Source organism: Mus caroli, chromosome 9 (assembly GCF_900094665.2).
Source record: "Mus caroli chromosome 9, CAROLI_EIJ_v1.1, whole genome shotgun sequence".
NCBI classification, from domain to species: Eukaryota; Metazoa; Chordata; class Mammalia; order Rodentia; family Muridae; genus Mus; species Mus caroli.
In genome coordinates this window covers 62863957-62883968 of record NC_034578.1, presented here as the reverse complement: position 1 = coordinate 62883968, position 20012 = coordinate 62863957, and the positions used below count along the sequence as shown (strand labels likewise).

The window sequence follows — 20012 nt, the reverse complement described above, 5'->3', positions numbered from 1 at the left end:
TGTATGTATCTGTGGCACTGGTTTGCAGTGTGCTTTGTACATATTGTAAAAAAAAAAAAACAAAAAAAACCATTGGAGCAATTTTGTTTTTCCCTGGGTAGGCATGGCCCACATTCCAGCCCTTTCCACTTCATTTATAACAGAGGTGTGTCTGTATTTGCAAGACAGCCTTAGATCCTGCAGAAGGAACAGCTTTCTCTCTCTCCCCTTCCCCTCCCTCCCCCCCTCTGTCTGTCTCTCTCCCCTCTTCCCGATAGAAACAAGTCAGCTTTTTGTTCCCTCTACCCAAGTGCCCCTTGAAAAACAGGTGCTGCTCTGAAAGGAGATTAGCAGTAGAAAACTGACCCTATGTTCTCAGCTCCATCCTCCTGGTCCCTAGTCTGAGTCCAGTCTTCCCGCTCTGAAGTAGTATTACATACACAGCTACAGCTGTGGAAATTCCTGACTAGTGCTTCAAAACTGTCCACCTCCACTCCTAGTCAGAAAGACAGGATCTGGTGCAGACCACCAAGCCAAGCCTTTCACTAAGCCACCCTGCCCATGCTCTTGCTCTTAATGATCTCCAGGGACTCATGTGGAAGAGAAGCTATAGGAAGTAGGGGCCTCACCCTGAGGAAGGGCAGCTACCGATTGCCAGCTGCTGCTTAGGATTCACATCTACTTCCTCATTTCCCCATGTTATACTTGTACATGTAGTCTCCTCTTAGCCTACTCTCTCCACACATCTCAAGGTCAAAGAAGCGTAGAAGGGTAAGAGGGTACCCTGTGAAATGATCCTTTCATGCACCTTCTCTCCAGGCTCCAGGGGGCGGGGGACTTAGTTTAAGGGAGTTAGCTAAGACTGCAGAAGGGCTAGAGAATTGGATATAGATTTGAGGCCTCATCACCTACCCCATGTACCTTATCTGTGTACTCTGATGGCCCCCAAGATTCGGCTGGGCAGCTAGCTGGCCCTAATTCTGGGCCTTTGTCATTTATCACTAGGGCATCCAAGGAAACTTTCCAGTGATTCCCTGCCATGGGCCCCTCCCAGGCCTTATCCCCAGCCCCTCCTGCCCCAGCCCACCCGCTTGCCTTGGTGCTCAGCCCTCCCGTTGGGAGCAGGTTGGGGCAAGCTGGAGGCTCGGGCTGGAGGGACAGTGTTGCTGTTCATAGCTTTTGTTCCATTGGCGTTGCTCTGTTGAATTTAATTTCAGTCTTCCTGATTCTTCCCTTCTGTAAAGTGTACATTACCAAGTTCCTTGTTTTTTTATATATATATATATATATATATAAATATATATATATACAAACTGTACTCTTTTTGCCTTTGTACATTCAGGCAAGAAGAGAAAATAAATCTTTTTAAGAGACAATCACAAATCTGTGAGGGCTGCTGGTTATTTCTCCTGGAGTTTGCTGCTGAGCTGCTGCCTCCTCCCCTAGCTGTTCTGTTCCCCCTCAGCTTCCCTGTCTTTTCTCTAGCCCTGCTCCATACCCACCTCAGCTTCCCCTTTCCTGGCTGACAGCAAGCTGTTGAACCCAGTGTGCCCACCTGCCCTGTAGCTTCTTCCTTTCCAGCATTGTTTTCCACCTTGGCCACTGGCTGATCCTGTATCCTGACCTCTTTTTTTAAACCCTTAGATCTCATTCACCAAAGTGGCTTTGGACCCCTGGGTGCTCTGGGACCTGCCTCCCAGAGGCCCTTGGCTTGGGACATTCATTCATCTATGAAACTATGCACCTGGGAGCTCTCTGCCTGAGATTTTGCACTACTTAAACTTACCTGGGCGTTAGAATGAAAGGTTTTTAGGAACAAGTGGGAAATCTCCCGCCCTGTCCCCCTCTCCCTCACCCCCACAACCCCCACCCAGCACTCCACCCTATACTATCTGTACCCATCCTAGCCTCAGAAGTCTGCTGGTCCCAGGATTGCTCCTGGACTCCCGTGGTTACCCTCAAGGGCTAAGGATCTATTGGTAAGAGCTTTTGAGACTCAAATAGTGATACTGTCTGAAACAGCCCAGCCAAATCACGTTCAGCCTTCCTTCTTTCCATACCTCCTCTTCCCTTTCCCCTTTGTTTCTACTTCCTTTTCTTAATTGGCTTTGGAATTGAAGTATATTTTTAAATTATTTGTTGTATTTATTGAATAAAGTTTTTAATGTCCCTGTTCTTACATTTAGACTAAAGTTTGCCTTTCACGTATCTCCCCTATCTCTCTTCTTCATCACCCCCAAATTTTCTACTTTCTAAGTTGCTTTTTAAAAAAAAAAAAAAAAAAAGAAGTGCTGCTGCCTGCTTTACAATGATTATGTTGTCAGTGGTGGGCTTCAATAATCCTTTTTATTTTTAATTTATTTTTTTGCCAGAGAACTCTTTGGGTAGGTATATGGTTTCCAAGTCAGCCTGTTTCACTGGCTGTTAACAGGAAGAATCTGCATACAGTAGCAGAAGAAACACAGTGTGTTCCCTCTGCTTTGTGAGCTGACAGTAAAGGACTGTTACCCCTATTTATCTGTGAATGTGTATCTCAGGTTTTACATTTGACTCTTGCCTCTAGCAGTCATCTGTTTGATGGAGGGTATTTTCAAGTGAATGACTTTGAAGAAATGCCATGTGCAGGTCGAACCTAAGTTTAGTGACTTGGCTAAATGGCTAAATACAGTACAGGTAAGCTCCATGAAAAACAAGCTGAGCACTTGGGAGGCAGAGGCAGGCGGATTTCTGAGTTCCAGGACAGCCAGGGCTACACAGAGAAACCCTGTCTCGACAAACCAAAAAAAAAGAAAAAGAAAAACTGAAAATTGGGCAAAGCCTGTAAAGAAACTAAAGGATGACTATAAGGCAATTGTAAATCTACAGGCCTTGAGGGGAAGGAGTGCCTGTGAGAACTCTTGAGAAGTGAGGCAGGGGCCTGCTTAGATCCCTCTCCAGGACCACTGCGAGATGACTGATTCCTCATGCTGGTGATGATACAAAGGGACCAGAAGACATGCCATAGAACACTGGGCTCCAAGAAGACAAAACTAAACTGGAACAGAATGTGCCACTTAGAGTGTGCACTGCAGAGGCTACGGCAGGAAGGCTGACACAAGCTTTCGTCAACAAGGAAACAAAGACTTCAGGAATAAAGTTAGGCAGTACCATAAAAAGTAAAGTTTTAAGCCCAACCCCTGTGTGTAACAACTGGATTTGAGTTAGTCAATACTACATAGGAAAGTGTTACGTATGCACCTCTCTCTCCATGGGCACTTAGTGTGTGCCACCCCTAGCAACCCTGAATGTCACAGTATAACATGGCCCCAGAGACCAGCAGCAAGCAGCCTTGTCCCTGAGAAGTATGTACCATACTTATGTTTAAGCTCTGGTTGTGACAGGAAGTTGGTCCTGGTACAGGAATAAAAAGACAGACCAACCACAACTTTAAATCAGTTTATTGACACAGTAACACAACACACTTGCCTCCCTGACACCCCACACCCAATGTAGATCTCTCTCCCTTTTCTCTTTAGAACAAGCTGTTTGGTGAAAGCAGTAAAAGGCAGGCCATTTCTGCAGTCCAGCCCTACCTCTCGGCTCTGCAGCGCAGGCACTGTTCTGAACCTGTTAAGGAGGCAGGCAGTACTGTGCTTGGCCAGCCAGAGGCATCCAGGCGCTAAGAACAGGCTCCCCCACAAACCCCAGGCCCTGAGTTTGGTATTCTTCCTCTCTGCTCTTGCAAGGAAAGAGATCCTGGGGCCTAGGCCACAGAGGCAAGAGCTCTGGTGGTAACTTGAGATGTAGTTTGGCTAGTTTCTTAAGGCCCAGGCACCCCCAAAAAAGCCCTGGTGTGGGGGAGTGAGTTTCAATGCCCCTATTTAAAATGTACTGGTAACATTAAACAGATTAAGCCAGCTTAACCAAATGCCAGAATAACACTAAGCTGTAAAGAAAGCAAGGTCAGACCTGCTTACACCAGGCCAGACACAAAATGCCAGAAGCTCAAGGTGGAGTGTTGAAGACAACCCAAGGACACTGCCCAGGAGCTAAAGCCTACACTCAGGAGCCCCTGGATGACAAGGAGCAAAGAAAGAAAATACCTAAGTCTTCAAAACCAAAAGAAGAAAGCCCAACTCCAAGGAGACCTGAGCCTGACAGTCCTGCCCACCAGCCCTCCAGGCCTGTCCTGGGCCCGGCAGTCCCGCCCCTGCAGGCAATGTCCTCCCCTAGGGTAGATGGAGCACATCACAGCGCAGTTTAAAAAGCTTCTAATGCCAGTTCATAAACATCTTCATTTACTATTGGTGATTACATGTGAATAATATGCTTATACTGTTCTTTATGGAAAACAATTTCAACGAGTCAACTCCGAGAACACAATGGGCAACCCTCAACCTGAGCCCCTCAATGTCCTTCCCTAGACAGCCAGAGACCCTCTCCTCTGTCCCAAGGCTGCCTAACGTCCCCTCTTCCCCCACTGTGGCTCTTAGGCAAAGCATCCTCTGTGACCATTAGTCCTCATCAGACAAGTTCTGGTCCAGGGGGTAAACCATAAACATCACATCTGGCCGAGAGGGGACACAGGGATGACCTGGACGCACAATCTCAAAGCCCAAGAAGCTGAACGTCTTCAGGAGTGGAGCTGCAGAAAATGAAGCATAGAAGGGACTCTGATGAGGCTCAAATCCAGGGAAAACTCCAAAGATCAAACAAACAAATACTAGGTCCTCAGGAACTTCCCCTTAGCCACAACTCTCCAGCTTGGTAAGGCAAATGTACACGGTGTACAGCCCTCTGCATAGGTGTCAGACTGTTCTGACTGCTCACCTCTGTCTTCCCGGCCCTTCCTGAAGCAGATGAAGACGTAGTTCACTTTCATCTTCTCCTCAGCAAACTCTAGCAGTGCTAATAATCTGCAGAAACAGCACTGCTCAGGTCCACTACCACCTCAAACTTCCTCCCCAACCCCCCTTTAAAAGGACCATCTGAGCCTAAAGACCACAAAATTAATCCAGAATCTCCAAAGAAAGATTCCCACTTGAAGATCTCAACCTAGAGCCCTACGTGAAGAGAAAAATAAGTCACAGACCTGGGGGGGGGGGGGGGGGGGGGAGCTTCTCTCTCCTGATAACTTGATTTCTTCATCTGATAATAATACTGACTTAAGAAATGCAAATCACAAGAGAAAGTGGGGCCTTTAACAGAGCCCAGCTTACTGTGGTCATTACACTGACAGGAATACTCTGAGCCCAGTTTCCTCAATAAACTTGAGGCCAGGTTTGGTGACTCACACCTTTAATCTAGCACTCTGGAGACAGAGGCAGTGGATCTCTTTGAGTTCAAGGCTAGTCTGGTCTACACAGTTCCAAGACAATCAGGACAATAAAGTAAAAGCCTGTCTCAAAAAAACATAGAAACTGGGATCAGTCAAGAGAATGTCCTGGGACTGTATTTTACACTGGTTACTACAAGAACAGTGCCTAATCCAATAAAATTCCACCATTCTACCTGTATTCCCTGGTCTTTGGAATTGCACCTTTCTTTGTATGGAGGATCAAGGGGAACTTGATATCTTCCGGGAATCTGATAAACTGGTGGGTGACTGGCTAATATGCTAACAATTTGCTTTAATTATAACCTAGAGCAGGCCTGATTTCCTAGCTAAAAGTAACTTACAACAAAACATCTACTAGAGCTCAGAGGGAGAAGGTATAGACTCCCCTATAAAGCTGCTATCCCCAACAGACATTCTCTTGATTGTTGCCTTACCCTTCTTTGCTCCCATCAGCTAATAATCCATCTGGGATTTCTACAAACAGGCTCTGGCTGGACAGGACTGCATCCCAGGAAGAGACCTTCACCTCGGTGACCTCATACTGGAAGTGGACGATGTGAGGTTTTCCATCGTTCACGGGGAGGTCCTGGGTTACAGTGAGCTTCTCGTCCTGGGAGGGAAAGTTAGGGCAGAGGACAGGATCTCTACTACTGGCCTCATCCTATGCTCCCTAAACCAAGGGTGCTGCATCCCTTGGGCCATTCTCAGGGCAGTGTGAATCAGGGTCATTTCAAAAATACAGACCTCTAGGTCAGCCAATTACAACCATTTCTAAGAACAGCTGCTGTTGATAAAGGCCAGAATAAGATGGAAAAGGAAATCTTTACTCAGAACAAACCAAGTACTGAGTACTATGCAAAGTAATATTCATGTACTAATATCTCTACCTTAAATATGAACCAATAAGCCAGGCGTGGTAGCACACGCCTTTAATCCCAGCACTCAGGAGGCAGAGGCAGGCGGATTTCTGAGTTTGAGGCCAGCCTGGTCTACAGAGTGAGTTCCAGGACAACCAGGGCTACATAGAGAAACCCTGTCTTGAAAAATAACAACAAAAAAAAAGAACTAACAAGGCAAGAGCAATTTAGCAACTGGCCCATGGTTCCTGCAGTAATAAATGCAAAGCTGAAATTAAAACCTAGGTATTCCTAATCTGACAGTTTGTCAGAGCTGTACCTTCTTTAAGAGAAAAATAATAAAAACATGAAGTTCTAGTATTGCTACACTGGAGCAGGAGGATTATGAGTTAAAGGCCAGCCTGGACTACATAAGGCATTTTGTTTTTAAGACAGTATCTCACTATATAGCCCTGACTGGCCTGGAACTCCTAGAGATCCACCTGCCTTTGCTCCAAAGTGTTATACTTAAAGGCTTAAGCTACCATGTGTGGCCTGAGGTCTTGCCTTTAAGTAAAAGATAGCTGGGCATGGAATATACGCCTGTGATCCCAGCACTCAAGTCCTTATGCACAGAATTCTCATGCCCTGCTAACTTTCCATTCCTAACCTAAGAAAGAAGCTGAACTGGGTCCTGGGTCTCAACCACCATTAGATTAAAAGGCAACAAGCAGTATTAATGATTCTCCCTCTAGGATTCCAATAAAGCACACACAGCTTCAATTTTAAAAGTTAACAGTTCCCGTTTTCCCTCCGCCACCCTACTACTTCTGCCTAAGAGAACACTAAGGAAAAATTAAGCATTTGAGCAGCTGCTCTGTGGGATCTGGGAGACTCCACCCAAGCTTCTATACAAGGTCCTCCTTACCTTATATATTAGAGCTGAGAGAGAAGGATCCCTGCCGCCCCCTCGCCCACCGGGGATCTTCGACAGTGGGTGAGGGGCATCAGGAGCACCACAGAGGCCCTGGAACAATGTGCCTGCAGCACTGGAGCTGGGGACAGTTACTCAACGGCAAAATACTACTGCAAAGAGACAGAAAGTCAGACAGTAAACACGAGGACATTCAGTCCATACCCTCCAGCCCCGCCCTCCTCTGCCTACCCAAGTATTCTATGACTTCCCCACTACTCAAGTTCTTTCTTCTTCTTCCTTTCTTTCTTTTTTTCTTTCTTTTTTTTTTTTTTTTGTTTGTTTGTTTGTTTTTTCGAAACAGGGTTTCTCTGTATAGCCCTGGCTATACTGGAACTCACTCTGTAGACCAGGCTGGCCTCGGACTCAGAAATTCACCTGCCTCTGCCTCTTGTTTTGTTTTTCAAGACAGGGTTTCTCTGTGTAGCCCTGGCTGTCCTGGATGGAACTCACTCTGTAGACCAGGCTGGCCTCGAACTCAGAAATCCACCTGCCTCTGCCTCCCAAGTGCTGGGATCAAAGGCGTGCACAACCACCACCTGGCTTAATTCTTTCTTAAACTACTACAAATGCTACTTTATCAAGAGGCATACTGTCCCAGAAGTCCAAGGGAGTCCTGCTGGATGTATCTGACCAGAGGATTACTATCAAACATCAGTAAGCTCTTGACATGAGATTTACTCCATCCTAGCTTGGCTGCTAAGTCTCCAGCATCATGTCCCCTAATCAGTCTCTTTCCTTAACCATCTGTGCTTTAGTCACCAATACAGCACAATCACTGAGCCTAAAATGAAGTGTCAACATGGGCTGGGTACTATGGGCTGAGAAACTACCCAGGCTACTCACTTTCCCATCCTTCATCTCAGCAAAGGAACTGCAATTAGAGAGGGAGAGAGAAAGGGAGAGGAGAGAGGGGCCCCAAATTGCTCTAGGCTTATGAACGAAGCATGAGAACATAGGTAATACTGACACTGTCAAAACAGACACAGGCACAAGAAAAGATCTGTTGCCACCACATGTGTCAGCCATTTTTTTTCAAGACAGGGTTTCTCTGTGCAGCCCTGGCTGTCCTGGAACTCAATATGTAGTCCGGGCTGGCCTTGAATTAGGAGGTATGCCTGCCTCTGCTTTCTGAGTGCTGGGATTAAAGGTGTTCATCACCACTGCCTGGCTGAAAGCCACGTTAATTTTCAGGAAAACACAAAACTATTGCCATCTTTGGTTCTGGCTTAATGACAGGGAAAGAGGAAATCTGTGATGTGTATCATGACTCAGGAGCAGACCTGTCCCATAGCTACAACACAGTGCCACATAGGGAACTAGTGAATGGGAGTGCTACAGCCATCTCCCTACACAACTGTTATCAGTGTTGAACCAGCCAAGTGTGTGTAGTATATCTACACTACAGAAATCAGTATTTGCTAGAAATTGGGGCTTTTTTCCTCACTGAAATGGTGCATGGTTTGCTGGTGTAAAGTTCTTGTAACTGAAACTCAACAAAACTAAACATAGCTAACCACCACCAGGCTTGCATTGATGTAGCTGAGGCAGGGATGCAAGCCCACCCTGACTAACTTCTCACTTCTCAGTGTGTCTTCTCCGGGGATTCCAACTGGGGTTCTAAAACATGCTACAGTATTTGAGAGACTAAACTCCTGCAGTGGTGTCCTCATCTGCACATCATTACATATCCCACCTCTTGCCTTCCTCAGGGAATACTTCTCAACTCTTAGTTTTAGCAACAGCTACTGGACAAGGACAGGCTCTGTTTTCTACTTTAGACAAAGTTATTGTAATTTCCCCTAGTAAAATAGTAAGGAACAGAATATCGATGTCCAGGCAAATAAAACAAATTTTTCTTCAGGTCAGGAATTCCCCAAACCCCATCTGAGAAGCTCCCCCTCTTAACCCTTTGTTGAGGTTCTGTAGGGGTACCAAAAGGCTGGGCTACTGGGGAAAATAGCTGGCTGGCTGGCTGGCTAGCATACACTGGCAGAACTATCCCAAGGACTAAACAAGTCCCATCTGTGACAAGAAGAAGATCCCTTGCATACTAGAACTGTTTGGATTTATAAAACAACTAGATCACCAAGGTCCTTGCAATCCTAGAATTCTGCTGCCAGACTTCTGAGTTAACTGGACATAAACCTTACATTCCAACCAGCATCCCAATTCCTAACTAATTCATGATCAGAAATGGCAGAAACAATAGGCCACCCCTAGAAAGAATCAGTTTAGTGATGGAAGGGCAGGGGCACTCTTTGTTTTCCTAGAAATAATCCCTAGTGTCTACCCTCCTTTTCCTACACTAATCTGTAAACCTGGGATACTTCTGGTTTCTTTATCAATAAATGCAACAAGTTCACACCTTGATAACAGATCACCCCCTACTCCTCTCCCACCCCTTCTCTCTCTCTCTCTCTCTCTCTCTCTCTCTCTCTCTCTCTCACACACACACACACACATCTCTCTCTCTCACACACACACACACACACACACACACACAGGATCATCACATACAAGCTCTGCTGTTCTAAAAACCCTGTAGAAGTAGGTATGTATCCAGGACCAGTTCCCCAACTGGGTAGACACGACATGAGGTCACTAAGAAGTCTCTTTACTGTGCATTATGACACACTGATTACTAGTTACCCGAATGTCAGATTACGATACTCAAAACATCTGATTGTCATTTCTTAAGGGATGAGTGATGGGACATAGCAATTATAGAACATGAAACTGCCTGGTAACAACCTTCTCTTCTGATAGTGTTCAAATGATATATCAAAATCATGATGAATGAAATTTAAAAGATTTTGAAAGAATTTAAGAACAAGAGAATTGCCCCCTCTTCCCTCCACCACCCCCATCCCAGGCTTCTCTGTGTAACCCTGGCTATCTTGGAACTCCGGATCTGTAGGCCAGACTGGGCTTGAACTCAAGAGATCACCTGCCCCTGCCACCTGGGTGCTGGGATTGAAGGTGTGTTACCATCAATGGCCAGCTTGAGAATGTGGAGTCTTAAAGACAAGTCTCTCTAAGACAAGATAGAAAAGATTTCGTACTCAATTTGGTTTTATTTCAGCTTTTGCCAATCCTTCCACAGATTTTAGTCATTCCACTAGGGGGCAGAAATGACTTAATCCTTACACCAAAAAGATGATTTAAATTTAATCTAGCATGAGATGGAAGAGAAAGCTCAACAGGTAAAGCCTTGCCACCAAGCCTGAGGACCTCAGTTCAACCCCTTGATCCCACATGGAAAAACAAACTAGCCTTTGGCCCTCCATACACTATGCACACACACAATAAATTAATGTAACTTAAACATTCTTTTTTAAAGTTTAAGGCCAGAGGCGCAAAAAAGATAGGTTAAGAGAAGTCAACTGTATATACTGTACCCAGACATCCAGCTGACCCAGTCCTGCTTTTGAGAAGAGCAAATAGAGCATACTGGAAATGAAGTGTCTGGTATCCACATCCAAGGCAGATCAAGACACTGGAGCTTAGAGCTGATGTTAAAGCCTCTTGTTTCCTCAGCTGTTAAAGGACCTCCCCCTGGAAACACACCTCAGGTCACCTATACACAGTTCACTTACTGCTGCTACTTCACAGAATCCGTGAGGACTGGGAGTGTCTGCCTAGTGTAGACAGGGCCCTGGGTTCGATTCTCCAACAATCAATGTGTCTGTGGACCTACTATCTGAAATGTCTCTAGCTAGCCACAATTTCATATGATGACTATCAAAAGACACTGTATGTAGCAGATGTATAAGTCAAATTTTTTTATCATTGAAATCATATTTTTAGATCGTGATGGCATTTACTAATTACAAGAATTTAACCTTTTTTCTTGCCTTAAACTCGCCACGTACATGAGGATGACCTTGAACTTCTGACCCTCCTGCTTGTCTCTATCTCCCAAGTGTGGGGATTACAGTGTGCTATCAAATATCTTAACAAAGGGCTTCCAGGGCTGGAGATGTAGCTCAGTGGTAGACTACCTGCCTAGAATGTAAAGACCCAATACCACAAGCAAAAGGAAAAACTCAACAAGTGCTCATTTGTAGTCCCAGGTCTCTGGAAGCTGAAGCAGGAGATTGCTCTGAGTTGAAAGCTACATGGTGATTTAAGGGTGTGAGAACTTGTCTCAAAACAGTCCAAAAAACTTCCAACTGACTTTGTCATCTCCCCCCACACACACTTTTTTTTTAATTTTACTTTGCTCAAACACAACCTAATCTAATAGTTGGAATTCAAACTTGGTTTAGTTTTTCACTCTAGTGAAGTCTCAACCCATTCAGGTCTGCTCTATTTCATCCCCACTGCCTGTCAGAGAGGATCATCAATCAGCTGGCCTTGGTAGTATCAAATGAAAAGACACAAAAATAACACTCCCAGTATTCTACGTTCATTCCCTCCACTTCTTCTGACCCACTTGTGTCTCTCTCAGATCCTCCTTCACACAATACCCAAGGCAGCCTCAATTCCCTCACATGGGTGGTTTGTACTCTAGGGCTAGGAACATCTCCGATGAGTAATCCTTACGTAAAGCAAGACTAATCCAGAACTACAAGCACACTTAGCAATAAAGATGCAAGAAGAAAGGTAGGAAGTGTCAGCCACCTTCAATCTACAGTGACCACAGAGAACGATTTCCAACTGACAATTCCTCTCTGCATCTGAGAGATGCCATGTATGGTGCAATGCATTAGTCAATTAAGTCACTTCATCAGAGCTGTTACATGCTCCAAAAGGAGTATACACAATCAGTATGATTATAAAAAAAAAAAAATGACATCACCACTCTGAATTATAGGCTGAAAGCAAAAATAGATTTTAGTTGATTTTCTACAAGAAACATACATCTGATCGCAGCCCTAATATCTGTACCAGATGTTTGCTAATCACACAACTAACATTGATACATCTGCCAATGACAGGCACAACCCTATTGCCACTTATGGTTGCTAGATAGCTAACAATCCTACTGCACTGTAAGATATTTTTATATTTTTAAGTCTTCAGTGTAGTTTATACTGTTAGCTCTTCACATAGTCCAGCCTCCCCTCTGAGGGCAGGATTACATCATCGTTTATATCAAAGGCCCAGGAAATGTTCTTAAAGCTTCTCTTACACAAGACATTTGTTGCTGCTGCTGTTTGCAGGAAACTATCTTGCTCGTCTACTGAGCCATTAGAGTCTATTCTATAACTTCCTTCCTGTTTTGTTTTTGTTCTTGTTTTTTATTGTTATAGTTTACCACCAATGTCTTATTGACCATGTAGCCCTGGCTAGTCTAGAATTCACTATGTAGACCAGGCTGGCCTGAAACTTGATGGAAATCTGTCTACCACTGCCTCCTGGGACTAAAAGCCTGTGTCGCCATGCCCAGCCTTATCACTTTTGTTTGTTGGTTTGCTTTTTCAAGACAGGTCTTCTCTGTGTAGCCCTGGCTGTCCTGGAACTTGCTTTGTAGACCAGACTGGCCTCAAACTCAAAGAGTCCACCTGCCTCTGCCTCCTGAGTGCTGGGGTTAAGTGTGTGCCACCGTGCCCTGCTTATTTTATGTATGTTGGTATTTTACCTCTGGAGGCCAGAAGGCGGTTTTGGATTCCCTAGGGTTGATATTACATATGATTATGAACTACTATGGGGATGCTGGACACTGGGAATTGAACCTAGATCCTCTTAACCACTAAGCCATGTCTCCAGTCCCAGCCCCTATCACTTTCAATGAGCCTTGTAAACCTAACCACTGCACTCCAGTTCAGAAAGGAATGAATGGCTTTTCCCATAAATGCTCATTTATAACAGACCTCTTGCCCTACCCCTCAGTCTCCTTCATATATAAGCACAGCTCTAGGGCTAAATTTGGGTTTCTTGGCAGAATGGGGAATTGCTATAAATAGTCCCCATTGCTTTCTACAGCATACACCCAATTTAGGGGTGTTTCTGATTATACTAGCTGTCTATCTCCCTACTGCCCCACACTCATCAAGCAAAACTGATGAGAAAGGAGAATTAACAATATCAAATTATTTGGAAAGAGACAGAAATTCCATTACAGAGGAAGCCATGCAGTGAAAATACTATAGGTAGCTCCTAAAATGTTCTTGGGAGCTCCCTACCCCAAAAAACACGGCTGTGGAGCCTAATGTTTTCCTCTAGAGCCCATCATATAGATTGACTATAATATGGCTAACCAAGCCAGTGTTGACTATACTCTACATACTCAACTGTCACAGGGTACCAAGCAAGCCCTAGTCAGATACTGTGTCCCAGCCCCTACAACTCCAGGCAAAGGTAAGGTAACAAAACTTGATATCCTTTTCAATTTAAACCTATTGTTCAAAGCACATAATAAAGGGGTCTTGTATTTGCTCTTCTTCCTTCCCCCACCATCAGGAATTCTGACATTTTGGAGATATAATCTGACTGCTAGAAAGGAAGAGCCTTGTTTTCAAAACACTGCCAGCTCCTCCACAACTATTTCTTCCAGGGAAGTAGGCCTCCCTCTCCTGAATTTTTCACTGGAGCAAGGGAAGCTGGAAAGCCCATCCCCCACCCAATGGGAACTAAACTCTCAGCCAGCTCCCTACAGTGCACATTAAAAATACCAACAGTGCCTGGGAAGAACATCCGGCTGTTATCAGAACCCCAGCTAAGACTCCAACAGGATTCCGTTCAGAAAGTTAAGGGCCAGCACAGGAGAAGGGAAGCTGGGAAACACACTATGGAAACAAGACTGCCATAAAGCAAAGAAACCAGACACCCTGTACACCCCACCCCACCCCCAGGCCAAAGGAGAAGAGCCTGATCCAAGGACCAGCTTTTGCCCAGGCCCTGGCAGGCCAACTGACTCCTCCCTCCACCTGCCTCACACAGCCAAGCCCCTCAAATTACCAACACACTAAAGCAAGGGCCCTGGAGACAAGTGAGCCTGTTTTGCCACTTAGGCAGCTGAAATAATCCTTCCAAGTTATGCTAACTCAACCCCCTACTTTTTACATGTAAGCACATTGGCTAAGTGCGGCACAATTAGAACTCAAGGAAAGCTCACACTCAGGTCATGAAAGTCCTTAAGTATTGGTCTCAAATACTCAAATCTCTGGCGCAAGCTGCAAAGGACTTGGCACCTAGACCCCATCAGTCCAAAGGGCTCCTGAATGACCGCTAAAATGACCCACTTCCAACCCCAGGGAAAAACCCATCTCACATACTCTCCAACCTTGCTCTCCATCCTCAGCACACACAGTCTTCCGGACCACAACAGCACCTTTTGCATCCTGCATCATCCAAGGATACACCCACCTCCACCTCCTGAGCTGTGAAGGACTGGGTTAAAGAAGATAGACTCAAAGAATGGAATGCTCTGGGGACCTACATGGAGAGACTTGGAAAGGGAAAAGGAAAAAGGAAAAAGGAGGATGGGACTACCGGCAAAGGTTTGGTAGTTTGGTGACATTGGCTCAAGCACAACCATAACAAGCCAGGAAATCGGAAGTGAATGAGGTTCCTATATGGAAAGATGAAGTTGGAATAGAAAATGGCCAAAAATGGAGCAATAAATATATCATAAGGTAAAGAAGAGTTCTTAAAAAAATAAATAAAAAAATAAAGGGTTTCTCTGTGCAGCCCCGGCTGTCAGCTGTCATAGAACTTGATCTAAAGACCAGAATGGTCTTGAACTCAGAGACCCACCTGCCTCTGCCACCTGAGTGCTAGGATCACAGTCGTGCACACCATCACTATCAGGCTAACTCTGAACAAAAGGAGACCAAGAAATCGCTTGTCACTAGAGGGGCTAACACTGCAGGAATAAAGAAAGGCTAAGGCCTCCTTGGGCTGAGAGTATTTTTCAACTCAGGCTCCACATGAGAACTGGAGAGCTTTAGAATACACACCACTTACCAGGCTCTACCTTAGGCCATTTGGAGCAATCTAGGAAAGAACAGATAACTGGTTTTTTGGTTTGTGTTTGTTTTTAATGTCTAGCTAGGTTTAAGACACACTGAAATGTAAGGAACACACAGCTGGAGAAAAGATGGAGCTGGAAGAAGCATCAAGCAGGAAAGCGAGAGTATCAAGATCACTTAGTGAAAAAGAAGCCCAAGCTTCCAGAGGTCCCTTGAGTGGCAGAGCCCTATGTAAACAGCCACAAGAAAGATGACTTGTAGGAGGAAGTCATCTGGTTTTGGAGGGATCCTGACAGTTTAAGGAATGGATCTGCTTGCTCAAGGTCAGAGGCTATAAAAAGTCCAATGTGAAGATAAAAGATCTAGTATGGGAACTGAATGGGTTTCAAAAAAAGTTTTGGAGGGTTTAGCACCGAGCCTTACAGGGGAAGGCAAAGGAATCATTTCTGAATTGCTAATGGAAGCCAAGATAATACATAAGCAAGTGGCATTACAAATCCTGAGGGATCGGAAAATTCTGGAATAGCTTTGGAGAAGAGCATCTGTCTGGGGCAGAATTGTGGGATATCTGAGGACGTGGAAAAAAGAGAGGGTAACTAAAGGGATGACTTCTGCCTACTTTGGTTGAAAGTTAAGAAACCCACACCATTTCAAAAGAATAATGCATTTCAAATCCTGGGGGAAACAGGGATTGGGTCTTGAGGTAGATAACTTCCAAGGGCCCAGGATCTGGTTTTGGAGGCCCTGGAGTGAAATTTAAAGGGGGGTAGCACTTAAAGATCTTCCCAGGAAAGGAGACAGACTAAGTTGGGCGATATAATGATTTTAAAGAAAGGGAGTGGGGGGCGTAAGATGAGTTCCAACTGAGACTTTGTAGTGTTTAAAGGGTAAGAGTGTGTTGGCGACATCATTGGAAAAACAGGATGGAGGGCAGGAATGGACTCCATAGTGTTAGAGAAATAAAAAGAGTGGGGGTTCCCAGACAGGAAAATGGGACCTACCTGGAGAAGGGTAGGGAAAGAGAGTAGGACTGCACAACCCAAGGAGGTGGGAAGAGGGGGAAAGGGTCGAGTTGAGAACTGCCGGACAGAGATTGCCTTTGGGGACAGCCAGGCAGGGCTGAGAGGAGTCTGCCTGGGAAGCAATTTTCACTACAGAATGGATTTAAAGCGATTAAGTGACTTGTGGAAGAGTAAGAGAGATTTAGGGAAGATAAGAACCAATTCGGGGAATCTGTGGGAGAAAGCCCACAGTATGGGGAACTGGGCACCGTCCCGCTGGGCTTAAGAAAACGGAGCGACTGACTGGCTATGTCCAGGTTTTGGGGAGGGGGGGCTCCGGGCGAGGAGAAAACCCGGATGAGGGGGATGGGCAGAGCTGGAGGAAGGGGGCTAAAGGACGGAAGGAGGCCCGATTTCAGGGCTCGGGTGGCATGGCAGGGATGGCGAAGAGGAACAGTGGGAGCGGATGGAGCCCCCTGGGGGGTGGGGGCAGGCTGCTGGGGGGGGGGGGACGAAGGCCTCTGGAGCTGCGGAGGGAGGATGGGGGCGGGGAGCCTGCGCCGGGCCGTTACCTGTCCTGGGTGTTTATCATCCTCGGTGGCTCTGCTCAGGGTGGGAGGAGGCGGCGCGGGGAGTGGGTAGGTGGACGAGTGGGTGGGTGTGGGGTCGCGCGCGCGGGCCGGTCTCTGTGGGCTAAGTCCCTGTCAGGCCGCGGGCCGAGTGCCCTCCTCTTGCCTCAGCGAGCGCCTGCCTCCAACTGACCCTCCCCGGCCGCCGCCGCGCAACCGCCCCGCCCCCAAGTATCTCATCTGCATAGCCCCACCCAGCGCCGCTTGGTGTCCTGGGAAACTGGGGCCCACAACAAAGGGCGAAGCACCGCCCTGCCTAAGCGCAGGCGTACCAAGGGCAAGCTATCATCTCAGGAAGAGGGGTGGTAGCCAGGGAGAAGTGGGGAAAGAGGTCTCTCTCCATGCCAAGAACTCAGGTTCTGCTTGGCTAAGGCCAGTCTTCATTTCTGCTTTTGTTCTTTCTTAATCATTTATGTATGTTTATTTTTTATACACATTGGTGTTTTGCCTGCATGTATCTCTATATGAGGATGTTGTCAGATGCCCTGGCACAGGAATTACAGACAGTGTGACCTGCCATGAAGAGGCTGGGAATTGAACCCAAGTCCTCTGGAAGAGCAACCGGTGCTCTTATCCGCTGAGCCCTCTCCACTCGTTCATTTCTGCTTTTTGTTTATTTTTTGATACAGTCTTTGTAGCTCAGGCTAGCCTCAGACTCACTGGAAGATGACTTTGAATCCCCCCATCCTCCTTCCTTTACTTCCTGTCCTGCCAAGTGCTGGAAATAGCGTGCCTCACCACACTGGCACTTGCTGCTTTTGGTGTGTGGCCAAACCGAAACCTGAGAATACTATTTGTAAACCCATGTCACTAAACAAAACAAAATCTGAAATAGAAGACTCACAGAGTAGCACCATTTCCAGTGTGAATCCAATCCCACAGATCTTTCCCTTCAATTCATAGTGCAATGACAGTGGCTTCCAGCCAATCAGTGCAAGCTACTTCAATTGATCATGCAAGGCACCTAGTGCACTGCCACTGTCTTGACTGGCCCTCTAATCACAGAGGTCAGGCAGCAATGTACACACACCCCCAAATCCCAGCCACACTCACAGGAGAACCCTAGTCGTCAAACCTGTGCAGTCAACTTAGACTGCAGTCAGAAGAGACTGTGTAAGCCTTTATCTATCTTAGCACCCAGGACACAGGGGCAGGTGAGGCTCTGTGAGTTGAAGCCAGCTTGTGGTATGCAGGCAACAAGTTCCAGGCTGGCTAGTGTAACACGGTGAGACCCTATCTTGGGGGTTGGGGGAGGGAGGGGAGGGAGAGAGAGAGAGAGAGAGAGAGAGAGAGAGAGAGAGAGAGAGAGAAAGGTGGGGCAGAGAGAAAGGGAGAGGATGCACTCTCAGACCACAGGTCACCTCAAATCATCCGTTCATTTAGTCAACGTTCAGTAAATAGCTACATACTATGTGCTTCTAGCATGGGCAGGAATCCAGGAAGATTCCACAATGAGCCAGGCAATGTACCTACCTTGGATGTCACAATCTGTCCAGAGAGAGAGGCCATCACAATATGAAGTAAGTACTCAGTCTGAAGGACACTGCAGAGAAAGCAACACGCGGAAGAGACAGCTTGAAAAACCTGTACTTTTTCACTTTGGTATTACTCCAAAATGCAGTGGTCAACATGACCTCCACTGCCAAGCTACAGCGCCCCTTGGGACCTAAGGATTCTGTCTCACACACAAGATTTTAGTGTTCAGATCATGGGGATACCAAAATAGTACAAAAGGAAGGACAGGCTTTCACACTATGTTTTACTTTTTCTTAAAACAAAAATTGAGGGGCTGGTGAGATGTCTCAGTGGGTAAGAGCACCCGACTGCTCTTCCGAAGGTCCAGAGTTCAAATCCCAGCAACCACATGGTGGCTCACAACCATCCGTAATGAGATCTGANACTGCTCTTCCGAAGGTCCAGAGTTCAAATCCCAGCAACCACATGGTGGCTCACAACCATCCGTAATGAGATCTGACGCCCTCTTCTGGTGTGTCTGAAGACAGCTACAGTGTACTTACATATAATAATAAATAAATAAATCTTAAAAAAAAAATTGAAGTGGTAAAAGAACTGTCATGGTTATCATTAGATATTCAGTACTTTCTCTGGCTCACCTTGCTGGACATGGTGGCACAATCCTTTAGTCCCAGCACTGGGGAGGCAGAGGCAGACAGGTCTCTGAATTGAGGCCAGCCTCTACATAGTTCCAAGACAGCCAGGGCTACACAGAGAAAAACTGTCTCAAACGATCCCCGAGCCCCCAACAACAAAACCTCAGCAGAGCAGTAATGGCATATTCCATTAGTTCTAGCTCTCAGGAGGAAGAGACAGGTAGCCCTCTGTGAGTTCGAGGCCAGCCTGGTCTACAGAGTGAGTTCCAGGACAGCTAGGGCTACACAGAGAAATCATGTCTCGAAGAAGAAAAAAACAGAAATCCTTGCCGGGCGTGGTGGCACACTCCTTTGATCCCAGCGCCTCAAGAATCGGAGGCAGGTGGATCTCTGAGTTCGAGGCCAGCCTGGTCTACAAAGTGAGTTCCAGGAGAGCCAGGGCTATACAGAGAAACCCTGTCTCGGAAAACAAAACAAAAACAAACAAACAAACAAACAAAAAAAACCAAAAAGAAACCACTTTCTGATTAGTTGACAAATACTAGGAGCACATGATGACAATGATAACAACCATGTACTAGGCATTTCTGTGGGTTTCTGTGAGGTTGGATGGGATGTATGTGTGTGTATAGATTCATGTGTGTGCAGGTGTGTCTGGACTGTATGTGTGTACATGTAGAGGCCAGAGAGCAACCTGAGGACATATTCCTCAGGCGTCAGCTACTTGGTTGATGGAGTGACTGACAGAGACCTAGAATTCACCAAGTAAGCTATGCTGGCTGGGATTCCCACCTTCCCCCACAAAACCCCTAGAAACCCCATCTTTCGAGAGCTAGAACAAACCAGCACTCATTTCTTTGGGGGGGGGGATCATACTCAGGTCATGGTACTAGCTAAGGAATCTCCCCAGCTCCTAAAGCACTAATTTTTACAACCACTTTGTTTGTTTGTTTGTTTGTTTGTTTGTTTGTTTGTTTGACAGGGTTCCTCTGTGTAGCCCTGGCTATCCTGGAACTCTCTTTGTAGCCCAGGCTGGCCTCGAACTCAGAGATCCACCTGCCTCGGATTCTTGAGGCGCTGGGATCAAAGACACGCACCACCACCATCTGGCCTTAATTTTTATTTTATGGTGAAGAGAATTACTGTCTGTTAATGTTCACTGACGCATCTTCTACAGCAAGAAAGTTACTTGCTGGCCGGGCATGGTGGCACACGCCTTTGATCCCAGCACTTGGGAGGCAGAGGCA

The 20012-nt window shown here is 46.2% G+C and overlaps 1 protein-coding gene across 1 annotated transcript; it reads right to left on the bottom strand.

Annotated features, from left to right (window-relative positions):
* Positions 1 to 3400: 3400 nt before the first annotated feature.
* Oaz2 (ornithine decarboxylase antizyme 2) lies at positions 3401 to 16799 on the bottom strand. Its single transcript, XM_021172652.2, is given in 6 exon segments — positions 3401 to 4603; positions 4789 to 4874; positions 5731 to 5906; positions 7061 to 7141; positions 7143 to 7218; positions 16598 to 16799. Coding segments are annotated over 6 exon segments (570 nt in total). The 5' UTR covers positions 16618 to 16799; the 3' UTR covers positions 3401 to 4472.
* Between the last annotated feature and the right edge of the window lie 3213 nt (positions 16800 to 20012).